This window comes from Caretta caretta, chromosome 12 (assembly GCF_965140235.1).
Source record: "Caretta caretta isolate rCarCar2 chromosome 12, rCarCar1.hap1, whole genome shotgun sequence".
In the NCBI taxonomy this organism is placed as follows: domain Eukaryota; kingdom Metazoa; phylum Chordata; order Testudines; family Cheloniidae; genus Caretta; species Caretta caretta.
This window is the reverse complement of record NC_134217.1, coordinates 8,327,638-8,345,460: the sequence shown is the minus strand read 5'-3', so window position 1 is coordinate 8,345,460 and position 17,823 is coordinate 8,327,638. Positions and strand designations below refer to the sequence as shown.

The following is a 17,823-nucleotide window of genomic DNA, read 5'->3' as shown; positions in this document are numbered from 1 at the left end:
TGTTAAAGACTGATCAGCTGTGGATGAGTCATGGAACTGGGATGAGGCTCAACTGATTTCACATTTTATTTTCTCATTTTTTTCTGAGTGGGATAGTGCCCCAATGATAGAACCACCCCCGTCCCTGGAACCTCGTAGAGGAGGGCAGTAGAGATTTAGGGCAGGGGCTGTGTTTGTATGGTGCCTAGCACAATGGGATCCTGGGCCGTGACCGGGGCTGCTAGGCACTATTGTTATACAAATAATAAATAATCGTGTCATGGGTAACCGCACATGGCAATCCAGGATAAGACACTGCAGCTCACCTTGGCTTAGAACCAAAAATGACAAGCGTCCAAATGTATGCAGTGCTGTTGTAGCCATGTTGGTCCCAGGATATTAGAGAGGCAAAGTGGGTGAGGTAATAGCTTTTATTGGACCAACTTCAGTTGGTGAGAGAGACAAGCTTTCAAGCTTACACAGACTGGAAGAAGGGCTCTGGGTAAGCTTGCAGGCTCGTCTCTCTCACCAACAGAAGTTGGTCCAATAAAAGATATGACCTCACCCTCCTTGTCTCGCTAATCCCGCAAATGACACACACAATGAGAGACAAGTGTACAGTACTGGCCATGAACCGATTGTGCCTCAGGGCAACAGTCGCCAGCTGCCAGAGAAAACTGAGCACCTGATGAAATGGGCAAAAAATAAATACTTTGTGCTTGGAAATAAAACTGATATCTTGCTTTATTTATTTTTTTAATCACACTACAGCCGTGATCCAGTTCATATTAATGGGAGTTTTACCATTGATGTCAAGGGAGGAAAGAGGGTTCAGAAGAAAATTTCAACTGGGGACAAAGAATGGGAAAGAGACTCTGCACTAAACAGCATCAGATCAGGGAGGTTCTCCTTGACTTTTAGGACTTAATGGCACTTTACCTTGAAAGTAAGAGAAGAGCCAAGCAATTGTGCTTCAGGTATCTGCAAACTATGGATATGTCAGAATCTGTCAGAGAGCCAATGGGAACTGGACATCCCTGTTTCCAGGGAAACTGAGTCAAGATCCAGTGATCTGAGCCTACTGGACTGAAAGGAGATGACACAGCAGAGGATTGCCAGTTTATTGGTTGTTTGGGGAGGGTATCAGGGAGGGTTAGATCAAGCAGTTCACTTCAATGAGACTTTATTGGGATGACAAGATACACACGTGTTGCTAAAGTGTAAGACCCTTCAGGTGCCTGTCGGGGCAGGTATGTCCCAGCCAGTATGGGGTCACACACTGTTTGAGGGTCCATTTGTTATTACTGTCCATACCTGATCTGGTGACAGGATGGTAAGTGGTGCAGTGCCATTTCTCCCCTGTCTTTCAGGGCCAGGAACAATTTTTCCTCACTGCACTTTGCTGAGATGTCTTTTATAATTCACCAAATTTGAGGAAATCTGTCTCTTGCAGTTGTATTTGAGACATTGGCGCAGAAAGCATCTCTCTGTCTCAGTACCGTTGCTTCTCTCTAGGGTTAGACTGTAGTGTAGACATACTCTGAGACTGTAAGGTCTTTCGGGTAGGGACTATCTCTTTGTTAAATGTTTGTACAGTGCCAAGCACCCGGGGGGTCTAGGCGCTAATGCAATACAAATATTAGAGAAGTATAACAGTAACTTACTCAGACATGGTGCTCTTCTCTTTCCTTACATTGTTTTTGTATGCGGTATAGTTGTATTTATGTCTGCCCCAGGATATGAGAGAGAGAAAGTGGGTGAGATAATACATTTTACTGAACCAACTTCTACTGGTTAGAGAGACAAGCTTTCGAGCCACACAGAGCTCTTCTTCAGGACTGGGAAAGGTACTCCAAGCATCACAGCCAAATGCAAGGTGGACAGGTTTGTTTAGCAAAAGTAATTAGTCCATACTCGAAGGGGCCATTCAAGGTAGAGTGGCCCATTAACACCTCTGCAGTCACAGGACAAAAAGAGGCTGGTTAGTTCCTGGGTTACAGATTGTTGTAATAAACCATAAATCCACTGTCTCTGTTCAGTCCAGGATTTTTAGCCTCAAGCAGCATTATGAATTTAAGCTCCCAGGCTCATCTTTTGAAAGATTTGTGCAGGTTTCCTGTGAGGATGAAGACTGATAGGTCAGACATAGAGCGATCGCTTTGTGAAAAATGTTCACCCACAGGTGATGGGCTGTTTTTGTCTTTCATCATTTTTCTGTGAGAGTTCATTTAAGAGCACAGTGATTAGTTTCACCCACAGTTATTGAGACATTTAGTGCACTGGATGAGGTACCCCACATGTTGTGATGGGCTTGTGTAGGATCCATGGATCTTGAGAAAGGTTTGTTGCGGGGGGGTGTTGATCATTGTAGCAGTGGAGCTATGATTGCAGGCGTTGCCTCTGTTGTTCTGGCAGAGTCGGGTGGCACTTTAAGTTTGTGTGTCCTTGGCTGGGGGAGCTTGCATCTAATGATAAGCTTGGAGAAGTCAGGGGGTTGTCTGAAGGCCCGAAGTGGAGGGAGTGAGTTCAGAAATGATTTCTTTCAGAATGGGGACTCTATCAAATATGGGGTGGAGTTGTTTGATGATGCACCGTATGGGTTCCAGTGTGGGGTGGCAGGTGCCAAGTAGGTGTTTAGGGTCCCAGGGGTGTTGTTTCTGTATTGAAGCAATGGTGCCTAGAGCAGCGTTTCTCAAACTGGGGTCTGCAAGGGTACTCCAGGGGCTCAATTCCTCCTCCTCCCTCCCAGTGCCTCCTGCACGCCAGCTGTTCAGCGGTGTGCAAGAGGTGCTGGGAGGGAGGGGGAGGAGCGGGGACAAGGCACGCTCAGGGGAAGGGAGGAGAAGTGGCAGGACCTGGGCCGGAGCAGGGCAGCTTGGGGGTCTGCAAAAAAATTTTAAATCAAAATGGGGGTCCCGAGGTTGCTAAAGTTTGAGAACCGCGGGCCTAGAGGGTCTGGCTGAGCTCTGGATCCCGTTGTTTTTAGCATTGTACAAACACCCCCGAGACAGTCCCCGCCCCAGAGAACTTGGACTCTAAATAGACAAGACAGACAAAGGGTGGGAGAAAGGAATTCCTTTCTTCCCTTCCACGGCAGCTTGGGCTGAAGCAAGACCGGCAAGAATTCGACGGTCCCGGGATGCTGTATCGGTGTGCTCCGGAAGGGGTGGCCCTCCACGAGCCACAGCCACTGTGGCCCGCTCCAGGGCAGGTGCGGCTGACACTCTGGCCCCGGGCCCTTGCAGGGGTGGCCCTCAGCCTCCTTCACCCCAGCCCAGCTGGGCAGCCCCGCCCAAGCCTCCCTCCTAGCCCCGCCCCCTTCCCTAGGCCCCACCCTCTGTCACCCTCCTGCCGGATGTGCACTCTGATAGGCCCACGTATTGGCACGCTCTCCACCCGGAGCCAATCCGCAGCAGCCACAGCGCACAGGCGAACAGGGGGCGGGGCGAGGGGCGGTGAGGGTATAAAAGGGGCCCGGCGGCCGTAGGTCACCGGTGGCGCGCGCGCCGTCGCCTCGCAGCCCGTTGCCCGCAGGAGCTGAGCCCCCCCCCAGCCCCGCGCGCCATGGAGCCCGGCCGCGCCGCGGAGCCCTTCGACCTGCTCGTGCGGAGCCCCACGCAGCGGCACCCGGACCTGCGCCTCCGCGGGGAGCCCGGCTGGACCGTGCGGCAGCTCAAGGCCCGGCTGCGGCGCCTGCACCCCGAGGAGCCGGTGAGGAGGGGACCCCCCGCCGCCTTTCCCCGCCGGGCACCTCCCTCCGGCGGCCCCCTCCCCGGGCAGGGCGTCGTGCCCGCCTGCCTCGCCCACGGGTGTGCGGTGGTGGGGGGGGGGGGGGAGTAGCTGGGGTCCGGGTTCGTCTCGTCTGCGGGGCCGCCCCCCCCCCCCCCACCGGGGGGCCCGCCAAGCCGGGAGGGTGAGAGGGGCCGTGCGACACCGGGTCCCCTCGGTGCTGTGGCCCGCTCCGCTGCGGGCCTCCCTGGGGAGAGGGGTGTTTCCTCACCCGGCGGCGGGGGAGGGGATCCTGACCCGGCAGGGGGTGGGGGGGGGCGGCAGGGTTGTGGGGGGGGGCACCCCCCACACCCAACCCCCTTTGGGGTCAGGACCCCTGCAGTTACAACACGGTGAAATGTACGATTTAAGTAGCGGGAATCATGACCTTTGCGATTTTTAAACTCCCCTGACCTTGACCCACACGGACTGTGAGTTTGGTAGGGCCCTATCGATGGGAGCCCATGCGTGGGCCGCTTCCAGGAGTGGACGTGAGTGCCTGTGTTCCCGCAGAGCTGTTGTCGTTTGCATTGCACAATCTGCTTTGCCCTCCCTCTTAAAAAAAAAATAATAATAAAATAAAGCACGCTAATTATGGCAGCCTTGGCTCTAAAAGATTTCACTGTTTACCTTGCTGTCCACAAGAGGCAAAAATGTTCATGCCCTGTCGTGGCTTTGTTGGCACCAGGGTTTTAGCAGTACGAGGTGGGTGAAGTAAAACTTTCTGTATTGGACCAGCTTCTGTTGGTGAGGGAGACAAAGTCTCCAGCTTACACAGAGCTGAAGAACCTTCCTCAGGACCTGAAGAAGAGCTCTGTGTAAGCTTGAAACGAGTCTTCACCAGCAGAAGCTGGTCCAATAAAGGATATTACATCACCCACTTTGTGTCTGTAAAAGTGTTCACAGGTTCAGGGAACTTCAGCAACTGTTTGATGTCTCTTTAAAGTTTGATAATGGGATGCGAAAAAACGTGTGGTTCCCTCCCTCCTCTCCTCTCCCCTCCTCTTCTCTCTTCTCTTCTCTCCTCCTCCCCCACCCCAGGATTCCAGAACACCTGCTTCTGCATGGTTGGCTAGTTGCAAATGTTACAGTGCAATTTGAAATATATTGTAAATATGTTATGGAAATCAGTTGTAAATACAGAAGCGAAACTTGTTCAGAGTATTGGGAACCTGTTTGGGGCTTTTTGATTTATTTCTTCCTGTTCAGCTGCCATTTAATGTTGATGTGGCTTAGTAGCTTGTTGGATGCTGAAGTAGTATGTAACTGGAGTCTTAGTATTTTCCCCCCAATGGTAACAAAGTTTAAAAAAAAAACAAAAAAAAAGTTTAGTGTTCCAGGCAAGACAAGGGAGTTAAATTGCTGCATTATTTTTGTCAAAAGAAACTTTGTCCATGAAATAACTACGAAACTGTTTTGCCTGTAAGCATTAGATTGATTGAGAGAAATCTTTTTGGTTTTTTTGGTTTTTTTTAAGGCTAAGTCCCAAACAGCTGCTTGTGTCAGTGTGAAATAGTATTTAGATGTTGTTTTTACTATATCCGATATTCTGGTTATGGGTACTATAGGAAACCCCAAAATAACTCTGTTCTATATGCTTCTTAAGACTAATCAAATAAGTCGACATAACAATTTGTACAAATGTGAATTGACATGATGCAGGGAGGCAGTAAGCTCACAGTGGGGTTTCAAGCAGGGTGGCTTGATTTAAATAATCAGTTTTAATGTGCTGTCAATCAGCAAGTAGGAAACCTTGATTTTAAGTAATAGATTTTAATTGTGGTTTTGCACTCTAGTTACTCTACCAAAGAGAATCAACATTTTTAGAAACCAACCTGTTGGTTGCACTAAGTCTATTGTTCTTTTGCTGAGGATTTACTACATCTGTATATAAGCAATTATATATGTATATATATTTGGTAGGAAAGGTTGAATGACGCTTTCCTTTTTTTATCTTGTGATTTGTGTCAAGCGCTACTTGGATGCTGAATCAAATTCAATTGAAATACACAAACAGTATTTAAAATGACTAAATTTTAATTGTGCGGAAACATACAAAAATTCAAATAGTTTTGCTTTTAAAACTGATTTTTATTAAACAAAGAAAGTGCTCTCTCTAGTTAGTGAATTTAACCTGATTAATTCTGTTGACTGTGTCCTTCAGGATTTTATAACTTGGAGCTCATCTTCTCTCAACTAGTTTTTATTCATAGATTTGAAGAGGTTTCCTGCTTTTTCAACTCCCAGTTGCTAACTTTGAATGAACTAGGTGAATAGACTGGAAATGAAGAGTATATTCTCTCTGCACCTGTGGAAGAGGCTACTGCTGTCAAAAAGGTTTCAGAGTAGCAGCCGTGTTAGTCTGTATTCGCAAACAGAAAAGGAGGACTAGTAGCACCTTAGAGACTGACTAATGCTCAAATAAATTGGTTAGTCTCTAAGGTGCCACTAGTATTCCTTTTCTTTTTGCTGTCAAAAACTATTTTAGCACTTCAGTAGACTCTAGTTCCAGGCATTTAGCTAGTGACTTCCATCTTTCAGTACTTTGCTGCCAAGTGTTAAAGAAATTCAAACATGTACTGCTTAAGACAATTTTTTGTATTTTATTTAAATGATTTCAATAGATTATAAATTTAGGCCTTAACTTAGGTTTTAAATTTAAAATTACATTTTAAATAGGTTTATTCTTTAGAACTAAAGCTGCTTATTTAATTTGAATGAAAAAATCTGATTTATTTAAATCCATTTTTATCCACCCTGCTTTCGAGTGCTAGATGATGGACAATCTGAGCAAATTCCATGCATGTTGTGACGATGTGCTGCTGTGGGAAATGCATCTTTCTGCTTAATGTCCAGTGTCAGTGGAAGCCTAGAGGTCTTCATATGCTGCTTTGGGGTGTTAAAATGGTATCCAGCAGCATTGGTCAGAGGCATTATTTATGTAGCAATCACGTACGACTGGTTTTTAGTAGCTTTGAAGACTTAAATTTGGAAGCGGCAGAAGCACTCTTGCTTTGTAGGCTGGCAGAGCTGACCTTTTCCTGTAGGGCGGGGAACATGGGCTCTCCTGCTCTGGGGCAACTCCCAGTGACTGTGCTCCACCTGCAGGTGGATTTCTGTGTAAAGAGCTGCCCAGACTTACTGGGTGGGGGAGAATGCAAATTGTCACAAGATTACAAAGTGTCTGCCCTGCTGCTCAAGTTGGTCAATATCCCAAAGCTCTGCTTTAAGAAGTGTAGAGAGGTTCCTTTTTGCCAGGATTGTGGTGGGGACAGCAAATATTGGGGTTCTGGCCTACACTACAAATTAGTCACTTCATATACCGGAGCAGCTGTTTTATCCTCGTTCTGTATACATTTGTCTAAATCTCTAGGATATTACAAATTTTGCATACAGGTAATTGACTGAATTAATCTTTAATAGAGATGCACACAACTTCTGTTCAGTGGGGGAGGGGATGGGGGGCGGGAGTAGCATTTGTGTATTTGACAGCAGTGTTTGGCCTCTGGTGTTTGTCAGTCAGCTTTTACTTACACAGCTCTTTTTGACATTTGACGGATTGGTAACCAGTATATTTTTGTCTCCTCTCAAAGCCTGAAGAGGACCAGAAGCTGATTTATTCTGGGAAGCTGCTGCTTGACCATCTTTATTTGAGAGATGTGCTGCCCAAGGTATGGTATTTACATGTTTGTGGTAACTGCACTGCAGTATCGAGTGAGGTCAAATAAAGTTTTAATAGATGAAACAAAATGATTATAAGAGGTCTTGACTTTTATTTTAGCAGGAGACGTTTCATGCTCTTCATCTGGTATACCATTCAAAGAATCTGTCAAAAATGAAAGAAACCAATGCAAAGGTATGTAGTTTTTTCCTACATTAGGTATTGAAAGAATTAGCAAAAATCTGTGGAATGTGACCTAGTTTTTTAATGACTGTATGTTTGTAAAGGTTGATAATGTCAAAGCAGGGTGGCAAACCTCATGTGTTAAAAGTTCTGTCATTTTAAGTGTTGTGGCAGCATTGCTTCAGAGTTGTAATAGGGCTGGGGGAAGGAACGCTTACACATTTGGAATAAGTACGGTAATCGCAGTGCAAGGATTGTTTAAGTTTGAGCTGATGGCACCTGAAGAGCTCTGTGGAGCTCGGAAGCTTATCTTTCACCAACAGAAGTTGGTTCAATAAAAGATATTACTTCACCCACTTTGTGTCTAACTTGTCAAACCTCAGTTTCTAATTGTTTGCATAAACTTGAGATGACGTTACTGCTGGGGGGGGGGGGGGGGGGCGAAATGTTTAATCACATGTAATTTAGTCCCATTAAATAGCTAGTGACACCTCATATTGTAGACTCTTCAGCCAATGATGGACACGGTGGCTGGGCTGTATGCAAAGAATTAAATTGTGGTGCCTGTTCCCCCATGATTACTGACTTCAATCACACTAATGGTTATGCGGAAGGAGAGGGAAGTGATTACCATTTGAATAGGGAGTGTCCATCATAGGAATTTTGCTGGGACTTCCTTTGGCAACAGAACTTCAAAAGCATACGGAAGAGGAAATTGAAACTAAAAATGAGCATTAGAATTTCAGTTTTGTGTGTGTTAGTTCAGTACACAATACATATGATCTCTCAATTTTTTTTTTCTTGAATGGAAGTTAGGTGATTAACTAATGCACAAGCTTCATATCTGAAGGCATAAATTTCCACCCTTCTTTAAATCAAAAGTGAACTGCATACAGTAGGTCCTAATTCCAGTTGGATATTTGTCACAACACAAGAGGCAGAGATCCTTGGGACTAGAAATGTTCAGGTATTGCATTTTGATTAAGGTGCATTGTCCTAGTTCTGTAGAGCAGCTTGCAGAGCAGCCACCCACATGCTGCTAGGACTTAAGACCTCATTTCATAAACGCCAAAATTAGATACACATTTAAAAATAAATTCTCATACTAGTACACGTATGAGAAGGACAGATGATCTTTGCTCTCAAAGGGGACCTGCAAAAGAATTAAGAAAAAAAAGAGAGCGAACATTTTTTGCTTTATGGTGTAGAAAAAGGCCCAAGGAAGCTTTACTTTTTTTTTTTATATGCTTAGAGCTTGTCTAAACACACCAGTTATACCATTTTAACCATACCAGTATAGTTAGTGGTCCAATGATCTAGTATGGATGGATGCATTTATACTAGCATAAAAATGCTTGTACTGGTATAACTTATTCCTGTATGGGAATGGAATCGTTAAAGAAGTACAGCTTGTGTTTAGACAAGCACAAAGTTATCCCAGTTTAAGTTGGTGCAACTTCTTTGTGTAGACAAGTCTGAGTTTTCCGGTTATTGTTTTTATCCAGCACAGGATCTGAATTTCTAATCCAAAAAACCCATAAGCAAACCAAAATTTTAAAAAACCTACTCAGACCTTTACATATCATGAGATGGCAGGGGAAAAAATCACAAAACTAATTTTTCCTTTCCAGGTTACCTTTAAAGGAGTGTTAGAAACTGAATATGTATGGACGGACTGGTTATAACAATGGGCATTACAGCAGTACAAATTAATAGTCCCAGCCATTGTCAAAGATCTGTATAAATGCACAGCAATTTGGTAAAACTTCAAGACCGTCCTCTTAGCTTTGGAATAGAAGACTTTTTTCTCCAATACTGTTATGAGTCAGCTCCAATATTAACTGTATTATTATTTAGATTGATGAAACCAATCAAGAGCCAAAGACTGTTTCAGGACCTGGTCAAGATCCTTCTGTAGTTTCTTCAAATGATGGCTTGAGACAAAGGGAGACTTCCGGCAACCAGCTTTCTACAGGGGAAGCCAATACTAGGTAAATATGCCACACATGCCAATAGCTTTCTGAAAATGTTGACCGTTCATGTTCAGCTATCTGTTTTTGGACAGTCTAAGCTTTGAATACCAGCACCTCATGCCATACTTAGTGTTGTAAATGTCAGTGGAATATAAGCCATGTATATTACTCTTCTGGATAGTTAAGTGGACACTGAAGGGGTGAAAGGGATGTATGCCTCTCCAACCAGTGGGGAAGCGTTATCTTTACTGTTATATGTGGGAAAGTAGAATTGTTACATTTTCATGGAACTATGAATCCAGAAGCTTCTATGTTGATCCCTAAATTCTGATGCAGGTAGCCCCTACAATTAATTCTCCTTTGTTAGGAGATCAATATTTTTCTCCCAGGAATTGCTGTCTCCACTATTCTATTGAACTTCGAAGAAGGTTAGTTTTGAGGGGGCTTGCTTTCCTCTGAGATCATAGTACTACTTTCTGGAACACTCCTTAAGCATTGCCATTCCGTTTGAATGGACCTGAACTGAACTTAAAAGCTGAATATCAGATCATTTAATCAGAAATATGGTACATGTGATCCAGTGGTAGTAAGACTGTCTTCGAGTCCCCCTCTGATTTCACAACAGCATATTTTCAGGATGAAATGTAGATTTCTGCAATCATGTTCTAATAAAAATGATTGCAGTATTTCAAGCCCAGATTTAAGGCAGGGTATACTGAAAGTGTGTGGTATATGATGCTTTACCCACAATAAGATGCACAGCATCACAAAAGCTGTTTGCTTGTCTCTTTCATAGTACAAGTAGGGAAAGACCTGGGGAAGTGGGCGTACCTGTTCTTTTGTAAACAAACATCCTGTGTTTTACCCTTTGAATAAGGATTGAAGCTGCTCAGCCTCCCCATGGTGTGGCTCCTGGGTACTCTCCATATACCACTTACAACATACTACAGATGTCCTGGTTTCAGCAGATTTATGCAAGACAGTACTACATGCAATAGTAAGTTTTCATTTTTGTTTCCTATTCTCCCTGAGAGCCTTGAAATGTTCGAACTATTTCTTAATGAGGGAATTTTTTCTTTCCCTCAGGTGTAATGTAGTTGAAAGGCAAGTTACGTAGCCTTTATGATTCAAATGTCTGATGTAAATATAAATGCTGTATGTGGCTCCTAAAATGTAATTAGGTTTAGTTTTACTTGCAACTTTTTGCCTAGATAAAGCTAAGTGCTGCAAAACTTGATACTGTTACCCAGCCTGCTACCGGGTCTTCTAAGTATTGAGGTTTTGAAACAGTGGAGTACTGAAATAAACCCTTTGTATTCCAACTTTACAAAGATGGTTGTTACCCCATTTTACAGAAGGTGAAACTGATCCACAAAGTTGAACTTGTCCCATCACGTGGCATGTCATTGGCATAAACAGGGCCGATTTCTGTCACTGTTCTAACCACGTGCTGCTTCCTAGTTGCACATGAATCTAAGATTAACAAGTTTTTATGTCTGCTTTATTATCCTTTGCAGAGCTTGGCAAAGTCTTACTACTTTTATCTTCTTTTCAGCTTGGCTGCCGTTTCTGCTGATAAATCACCTACCCAAAGTTCACAAGAGATACCAGTGGCACCAGTTGCAGCTTCAGCCCCTCTTCCAGATGCATTTCCTGCACAAAACCTGCCTGGAAACCATAACCCCCCTCCTCAGCTTAATGCAGGAGCCAATCAGAATTTGCAAATGAATGCCCAGGGGGGTCCTCTCATGGAAGAGGAGGAGGAGATGAATCGAGATTGGTTGGACTGGCTTTATTCGGCAACCCTGTTCTTCGTTTTTGTCAACATTATCTACTTCTACTCCAGCCTGAGCAGGTTCCTCATGGTTATGGGCGGCACAGTTCTGATGTACCTGTAAGCATGCATGTCTCATGAAGTAAACATTTCAGTGACTTGTCATTCAGGTGACTGCTCTTTGGAGCAGTTTGTCTGCACTGTGATAGTCTTTTGTTGTAATCAAGTCTCTTACAGCTCATTTATGCATCAGTTGTACCAGTTTAACTATAGTCGTATAGTTAAAGCAATACAGCCCCCTAGTGTGGATGCATTCATAGTAGTATAAAAGTGCTTTTACTTGTGTAACTTATCCCATATGGGATAGGAAGGTGCTATACTAAGATAGGACACCTTTATACTGGTATAACTGTAGCCACACGAGGGCTTATCAGTATCACTGTAAGAAATCGCATTCCTAGCCAAAATAATTGATAAGACCGGGTCTTAGATTGGCATGTCAAAATGTATCCCAGGATCAGCAAATCTCTTACTGTAACTCTTAGCTCAACATTTTTGGGGGGAATTGTTTTAAGTCAAAGTTACAATAAAACATTAACATACTACATCATACGTTACCGGTTCAGGTTAATAGTCAAAGAATGTGGCTAAAGATCGTGTAGTCATGTGCAACCATGTCTTTGGTAGGGGAATTGATCCCTTTATATACGATGTGGCTAAGCATTTTTTTACCATGGTTGACTGCTTCTAAACATGCAAAACTAATTCAGTGCAGTGTAATCCGTAGCCACTTTCTTGACTAGAAAAAATGTTACCAGTCAAACAGACCACTTTTGCTCTGAATGGGGTGGTAGTTTGTAGTACTTCCCAATCTCTGCCCACTTGTGAAGCTGCTCATAATTTGTTGCACTGATCTTCAGATAATTGTCGTCCTCCTTTACATGCTTGAATCAGTTGTGACATTAGTGTAGACCTTTAAATTGCCACAAGTAGGCTTAAGAGTTAACACATTCAAACAGAAGCAGTCCACACTTCTCAGAGCTATTTTAGGCTGTCTGCAGACTCAGGAAGTCAGCATTGGATTACATCTGGTTAGTATTTTGAAGTTTATCTTTACAGCAATTAGGGTACAGCATTTTAAAAGTTTATATTTTTGGAGCACAAGATACAGCCACTAGGGAGGGGAAGAGATTAGTTTTCCTAGTGGCCTGTTATGACTCCTGTTTGTAAGCCGCACAGGATGAGGGAGCAATGCCAGTATCACAGTTTTAGTTATCCTGTTAGCACAGGGCAGGTGTAGGGAAATCCAAGGTATGGTGGTACATGCGGCTGCTTTAAAAAACAGCACTCTGTCCTAGTTCTCATGGTACATGCTGCAGCATGTGCTCTAGCCTGCTGGGGGCCTGATCAAGACCCCTTAGGCTGTGATGCACCAGCCTGTTTAGAGCTGGATCCACTGCTACCTCTTGAACGCTATGTTGTGCCTTGCTGCCATAATGCTGGGTGGTAGGGATTATGGCGGAGAAGGTTTTGGGAGCCTTCCTCCAGCACCTCAACAAATCAGAATTTATCCCAGGGTGTTGAACAAACTGTCTACTCTTGTGTGCGTATTCAAGTGTTTGCTCGGCCTGAAGTGTAGCAAGGCAGGAGTAACATTTAGCTAACTGGTCTTAACAATGAGTTCTTGTCTTCCAGGCACCATGCTGGATGGTTTCCATTTAGACGACGGCCAGTTCACCCTCTTCCAAACAATGTTTTTCCCCAAGCTGTGATAAACCAGGACCAAAACAATAACTTACAGGTATTGGCTCAATATTTGACATACAACAGCAGGAAATCCTGGGAAAGGGTTTAGTTTCCATTTTCCAAACATTTGTATTAGTAAAGATGAATAGTGTTCTCTACAAAATCTTCAGCTGGAAACTTCTTTTCCTGGTAAAATAATATCTAAACTAGCCTACTTTTCTCACTAAGTCATAGAGTTCAAGGCCAGAAGGACCACAGATCCTCTAGTCTGACCGCCTGTATTTTAGAGGCCACCAACACCGCCCAGCCACTCGCATGCTAAACCCAACTGAAATTAGACTAAAATATTAACAGCCTTCAGGAGACTAAATTCATTATGTGCCATAGGCAAAGAACAGGAGGGATCTGGTTAATTCCTGCTCTGTCTGGTTGCTGTTTCTAGTTGTTACCACTGTAATAGGTACCCTGAAACTTTTGCTTTCATAGAAATCAAAGTATCTTTCCTGCTGTACGTTAGAAATGTATTTGGTTTTAAAACTTAACACTGGCAATCACTGGTATTTGTAGTTGATGCATTTTGTTCCAGAAAATCCCTGCTTGGCCAAGGGCTACTGTGGCTGTTAGCAGTGTAACAGGCTCAACAATTTTCATATTTTGGGAAGAGGCAAATATTTGCAGTGCTTATTTACACAACACTACTGCAGCAGGTGTTAACAGTCCCACCGTAATCTGTCTCTGCTACAAGTGAACAGCTCTCATTATTGCAGATAAAACTTGAATGTGTATAAATCTTAATCTGGTATGGGTGGTTATACACAATGTTTCTCTCTGTATATGCTGTTAATGGGACATGTTCAAGTTGGCATTTTCATTTGGTCTTAGTACTCGGTGTGGAATTGTGCTCCTGGTGCTGACCGATTTACAACTAGAACATCAAAATATTGTTCAGACTCAGCAGCTTGTTTTGGCGTATCAGATGCATCACTCCCACTTGTAAATATGTCATAAAATAGTTTTATTTAGCACAGGACAGTATTGGCCCTGGTGACAGTGGTGGGTGGCTTTACTGTGTTTTAGCTGTGTGGTCTCTTGAGCTGCAATTCTGGGACAATGGGTAATAAAGGAATGAAATACTGCAGTATAATCAGGGCTGTTAATGAGTTCTTTACGCTCTTCAGTTGAAAGGAATTAAAATAGCTTGTTTTTAGAAAGGAATCTGGTTTTTAGACTTTAGAATAGTTAAAACAACTATCCCCACTTATAAGAGATACTTTATATTGGCAGGAGGAAAATGTAGTTGGCGAAGCTGAACCCGAGGCTGTTCCTGATGAAGGAAGAGCTTTACCAGAAAATCAGCAGGACAGTCCTTCATTTATGAACACAGCCTGGCTTTTCTTCAAGACTTTCTTTGCATCGCTCCTGCCAGAAGGGCCTCCAGCTGTGGCCAACTAACCGATTTTGCTATCTATGTACTAGCCCATCTGTAACTCCAGCAGATTACTCTTATGTATACCTGACTAGTCTGGACACCAACTCCAAAGTTAAAATGACAAGTATCAGTGGGATTTCCCTATCTTATAGCAGCTAAGCAACCTGAAAGCTGCAAGAAGCCTTAAACCTTTACAGCATATAGACTAAAATGTACTGTGCTTTCCATGTCTTCGTTCCAAAGAACTTCAATGTGCTGTATAACAGGCATTAAACTAGAGGGCCTAGCATTGTACAGCAGTGCCCTAAATGCACAGACGTTAAACAAGTGTGTCGGAGATGTAAGAGAAGCAGATTGCTTCTACCAATGCTATTTGATTCCTGTTGGAATGTTTTTCAAATGCTATTTAAATTACACTGAGTGTAGTATCTCATCTAAAACAAGGAACTGCTGTTAAGTATTGGCAGACTTTTCTAGGGAGGATTTACCCCTAAATTGCTTAAAGGAATGTAGTGATTAATCTTAAACGAAAATGAAGATAAATCATGTTTTCTCTGTAAATTTCCTATGGAGGACATACTGTGTAATACAGTAAGTACCTACTTTGTCAGAAAATGAAAGATAACCAGAGCCTTTGATAAACAAGTACACCAAATGGATCAGCTGAGTTACAGGGTGAATTTCAAGTTGTCAAATTCAGGTATTTTTAAAAACCATTTAAAGGTTCCTTTTCTTGCTTGTAAATCCCAAAGCTTCATTCATGTAGAATTTAGTTGCGCTGTGCATCTTGTAACCACTTCCAGGATGCTCAGATTAAGTAGCCTAGCGGTTCTGTAATCAATCCATGTAAGTTTCTGTACTGTTAGAAAGACCAATGCCAAAATCACTTTTTTGTTGTCAACTTAAATTCAGAAGGGCCTGTTACCTTTGTCAGTTAGAACTTTCCGAATCCCAGAAGTTCATGACAAATGGCTATGTTCCTTTTGAGATGTACAGAAAAGTGACTTGGCTTTTGCATCCCAGCAAGCACAAGACTGCTCCAGAACAACTGTCACTGTACTAATTTCTTCCTTCATGGTGTTCCCTTTAACTTCTAATATTTTCAAGGGCTTTGTTTTCGAAAACCATCAGTTGGGTGCAGACTTGACCACAATTATCCAATTGCCCTCTGCAAATGGATGGCTGTGCACCTAACTTGCACTCTGCACACCCAGTCACTAATTGCATGTATAGATGAAAAGAGCCTTTGCACATTTTAAAACTAGATTTACTCCTCCGCAGCCTATAACTCTGTTTCCCAATGTGCCTTGGATAGCTTTTCTTTGAACAAACAAAAGAAGTTGAAGTTACAATGGTCATAAACAACTTGTAGCTGCTCCTAGTCGTTCTAGAGGCTTTCAGGAAGTTGGCCTGATGTACGAGGCTCCTTTGACATATGCATGGGTTTGCAATGCATTGTTTTAGCTCAAGGATAATGTTTTATTGTGAAGTAAACATCTGGGGGGGGTTTTTGTGGTTTTTTTTTTTATGGGATGTGGGATTAACATCTCTTGTCAATAATGCTATTTGTAGATGGCAAAACTGCATGATAAAGCTTTAAAGTAAATATCTTGTCATGCTAATGTGCATGAATTTGTTCTGTACAGCTGACCATGTAATTCCTTAATCTGAAATTCTTAATCCTGTTCTTTGCACATATTACACCTACCCATTAAACAGGGTTTAATGTTTGTCAGTGTTCTATCTATTGCAGTTAAGCTTTTTTTTTTCATTCCTTATCATAACAGATTAGCTTTAGATAAATCCGTCACCACTGCATAATAGAGTTCCTGTTTCAAAAGCTTGCAACCTCAGTGGGAAGCTGTCACTCCCATAAATCTGCTGAGGTGGCAGTGAAGAGGAAGGTTAAATAAAGTAATACAGCCTTTAACAAATCTTTATAAAGCATGATCATCTGTATCCCTGAGAGCAGTGAGAAATCTTCATGTTTATTGTTCCAATGTAATGTGCCTGAAAAAGCCTCCACCAGCCTTGTTTTTCATATGTATATAATATTACAGTAGGGCAGAGGCCCCATTAGTATCCATGATTATGCTTGGAAAGGCTACTCTTGTTGGCAAATGTTGATTTCGCCAAACACACAAATTGCTGAAAGAATCTTTCCATTGATAACTGAACCTTTCGGATGGGCACCGTAAGTTAAAGCCATGTTGTTTTTCTTAGTTTCACCTTTATGTGCATAAAACATGGTTACATTTCTCTTAAAACAGCTGCCTCTGCTGTTACTAGAGCGGGTGCTCCAGTAATTGCACCGTATTCATTACTCTGGAAGTTGAGGAAGAATCAGCCTTAGGCATCCCAAATTGATTTGATCAAATTGTCAGCCCCATCCACCTCATAATTTCCTGCAACTGCAACCATTTAAAGTGATAAAAACTATCTAACAGAATTATAATAAAATCAAAATTTTCCAAGCCTATGCAAAATTGAACTGAAGTGTATCAGATGACAGCCCCTGTTCTGAAGAGTACATCTAAGGAGCCAACTCCTTGATAAAGGGGGGGAAGAGGATGTAGTTAAATGTATAAGTTGATTAACCTGCTGTATTTGGGTCGATTTTTTCCCATCCATCAGACACTTATGGATTGATTTTCCTATTAGGATTATCACGGGTGGTTTTGAAGGAAAAAGAGAGTGTGAGCCAGGATGATGAGGTCTGGGAAGACTGCCCATATGTAGAGTAGTGTGCCAGGAGCCTTGTAAAAGATGTTGAGAGAGGCTGATAAATGGGTGGGGTGGAGGAGCAAGGTAAGGATGCAAGACAGGTCTGGAGGGGCTGAGTTGTGAAGGTCCTAGAAGCTTGATGGGGTGGAAGGGGGGGAGCTGGGGTGGGTTAGAACAGAGGGATAAGGTTGTGGGGGAGGCTTATATGATTAGAACTGTGGGGTGGGGGGGGGGGGAAGGATAGTCCAGAGGTTACTGAGCAGACAGGAGATGAGGGTCTGAAGGAAGCTTTGGCAGCAGAAAAATGGATTGATTTCTCATAACGTTCTGGAGGAAGACGCAGAAGGATGTGGAAACTGCCTGGCTGAGGGAGGAGAAGTTGAAGATGAGCCCTAGGTTTATGGGCAAAGAACTTTTATACATAATTTAGGCTTTACTGGTTGGTCCAACAACAAGCTGTTCAATTATAACTTCTCGCTTTATCCACTATTTGCATCACCAACCCTATTTCAACAACTGAAACAAACAGCGGCTCGGGGCTGTAGCCTGTGTCCAGGCTAAGGTCATAGAAAACAATAGATCTCTG

General features: G+C 43.1%; 1 protein-coding gene across 2 annotated transcripts; it reads left to right on the top strand.

Annotated features, from left to right (window-relative positions):
• Positions 1-3,507: 3,507 nt before the first annotated feature.
• Positions 3,508-16,243, top strand: HERPUD1 (homocysteine inducible ER protein with ubiquitin like domain 1). 2 transcript variants are annotated; one of them, XM_048816634.2, is made up of 8 exons: positions 3,508-3,690; positions 7,341-7,418; positions 7,532-7,603; positions 9,449-9,582; positions 10,442-10,561; positions 11,120-11,458; positions 13,034-13,139; positions 14,369-16,243. In XM_048816634.2, exons 1-8 carry the CDS (start codon positions 3,544-3,546, stop codon positions 14,534-14,536), a joined length of 1,164 nt encoding a protein of 387 aa, XP_048672591.2. In that variant the 5' UTR covers positions 3,508-3,543; the 3' UTR covers positions 14,537-16,243. The 2 variants fall into 2 exon arrangements, with proteins under 2 accessions (XP_048672591.2, XP_048672590.2); XM_048816633.2 differs by having other exon boundaries at positions 7,529-7,603.
• Positions 16,244-17,823: the final 1,580 nt, after the last annotated feature.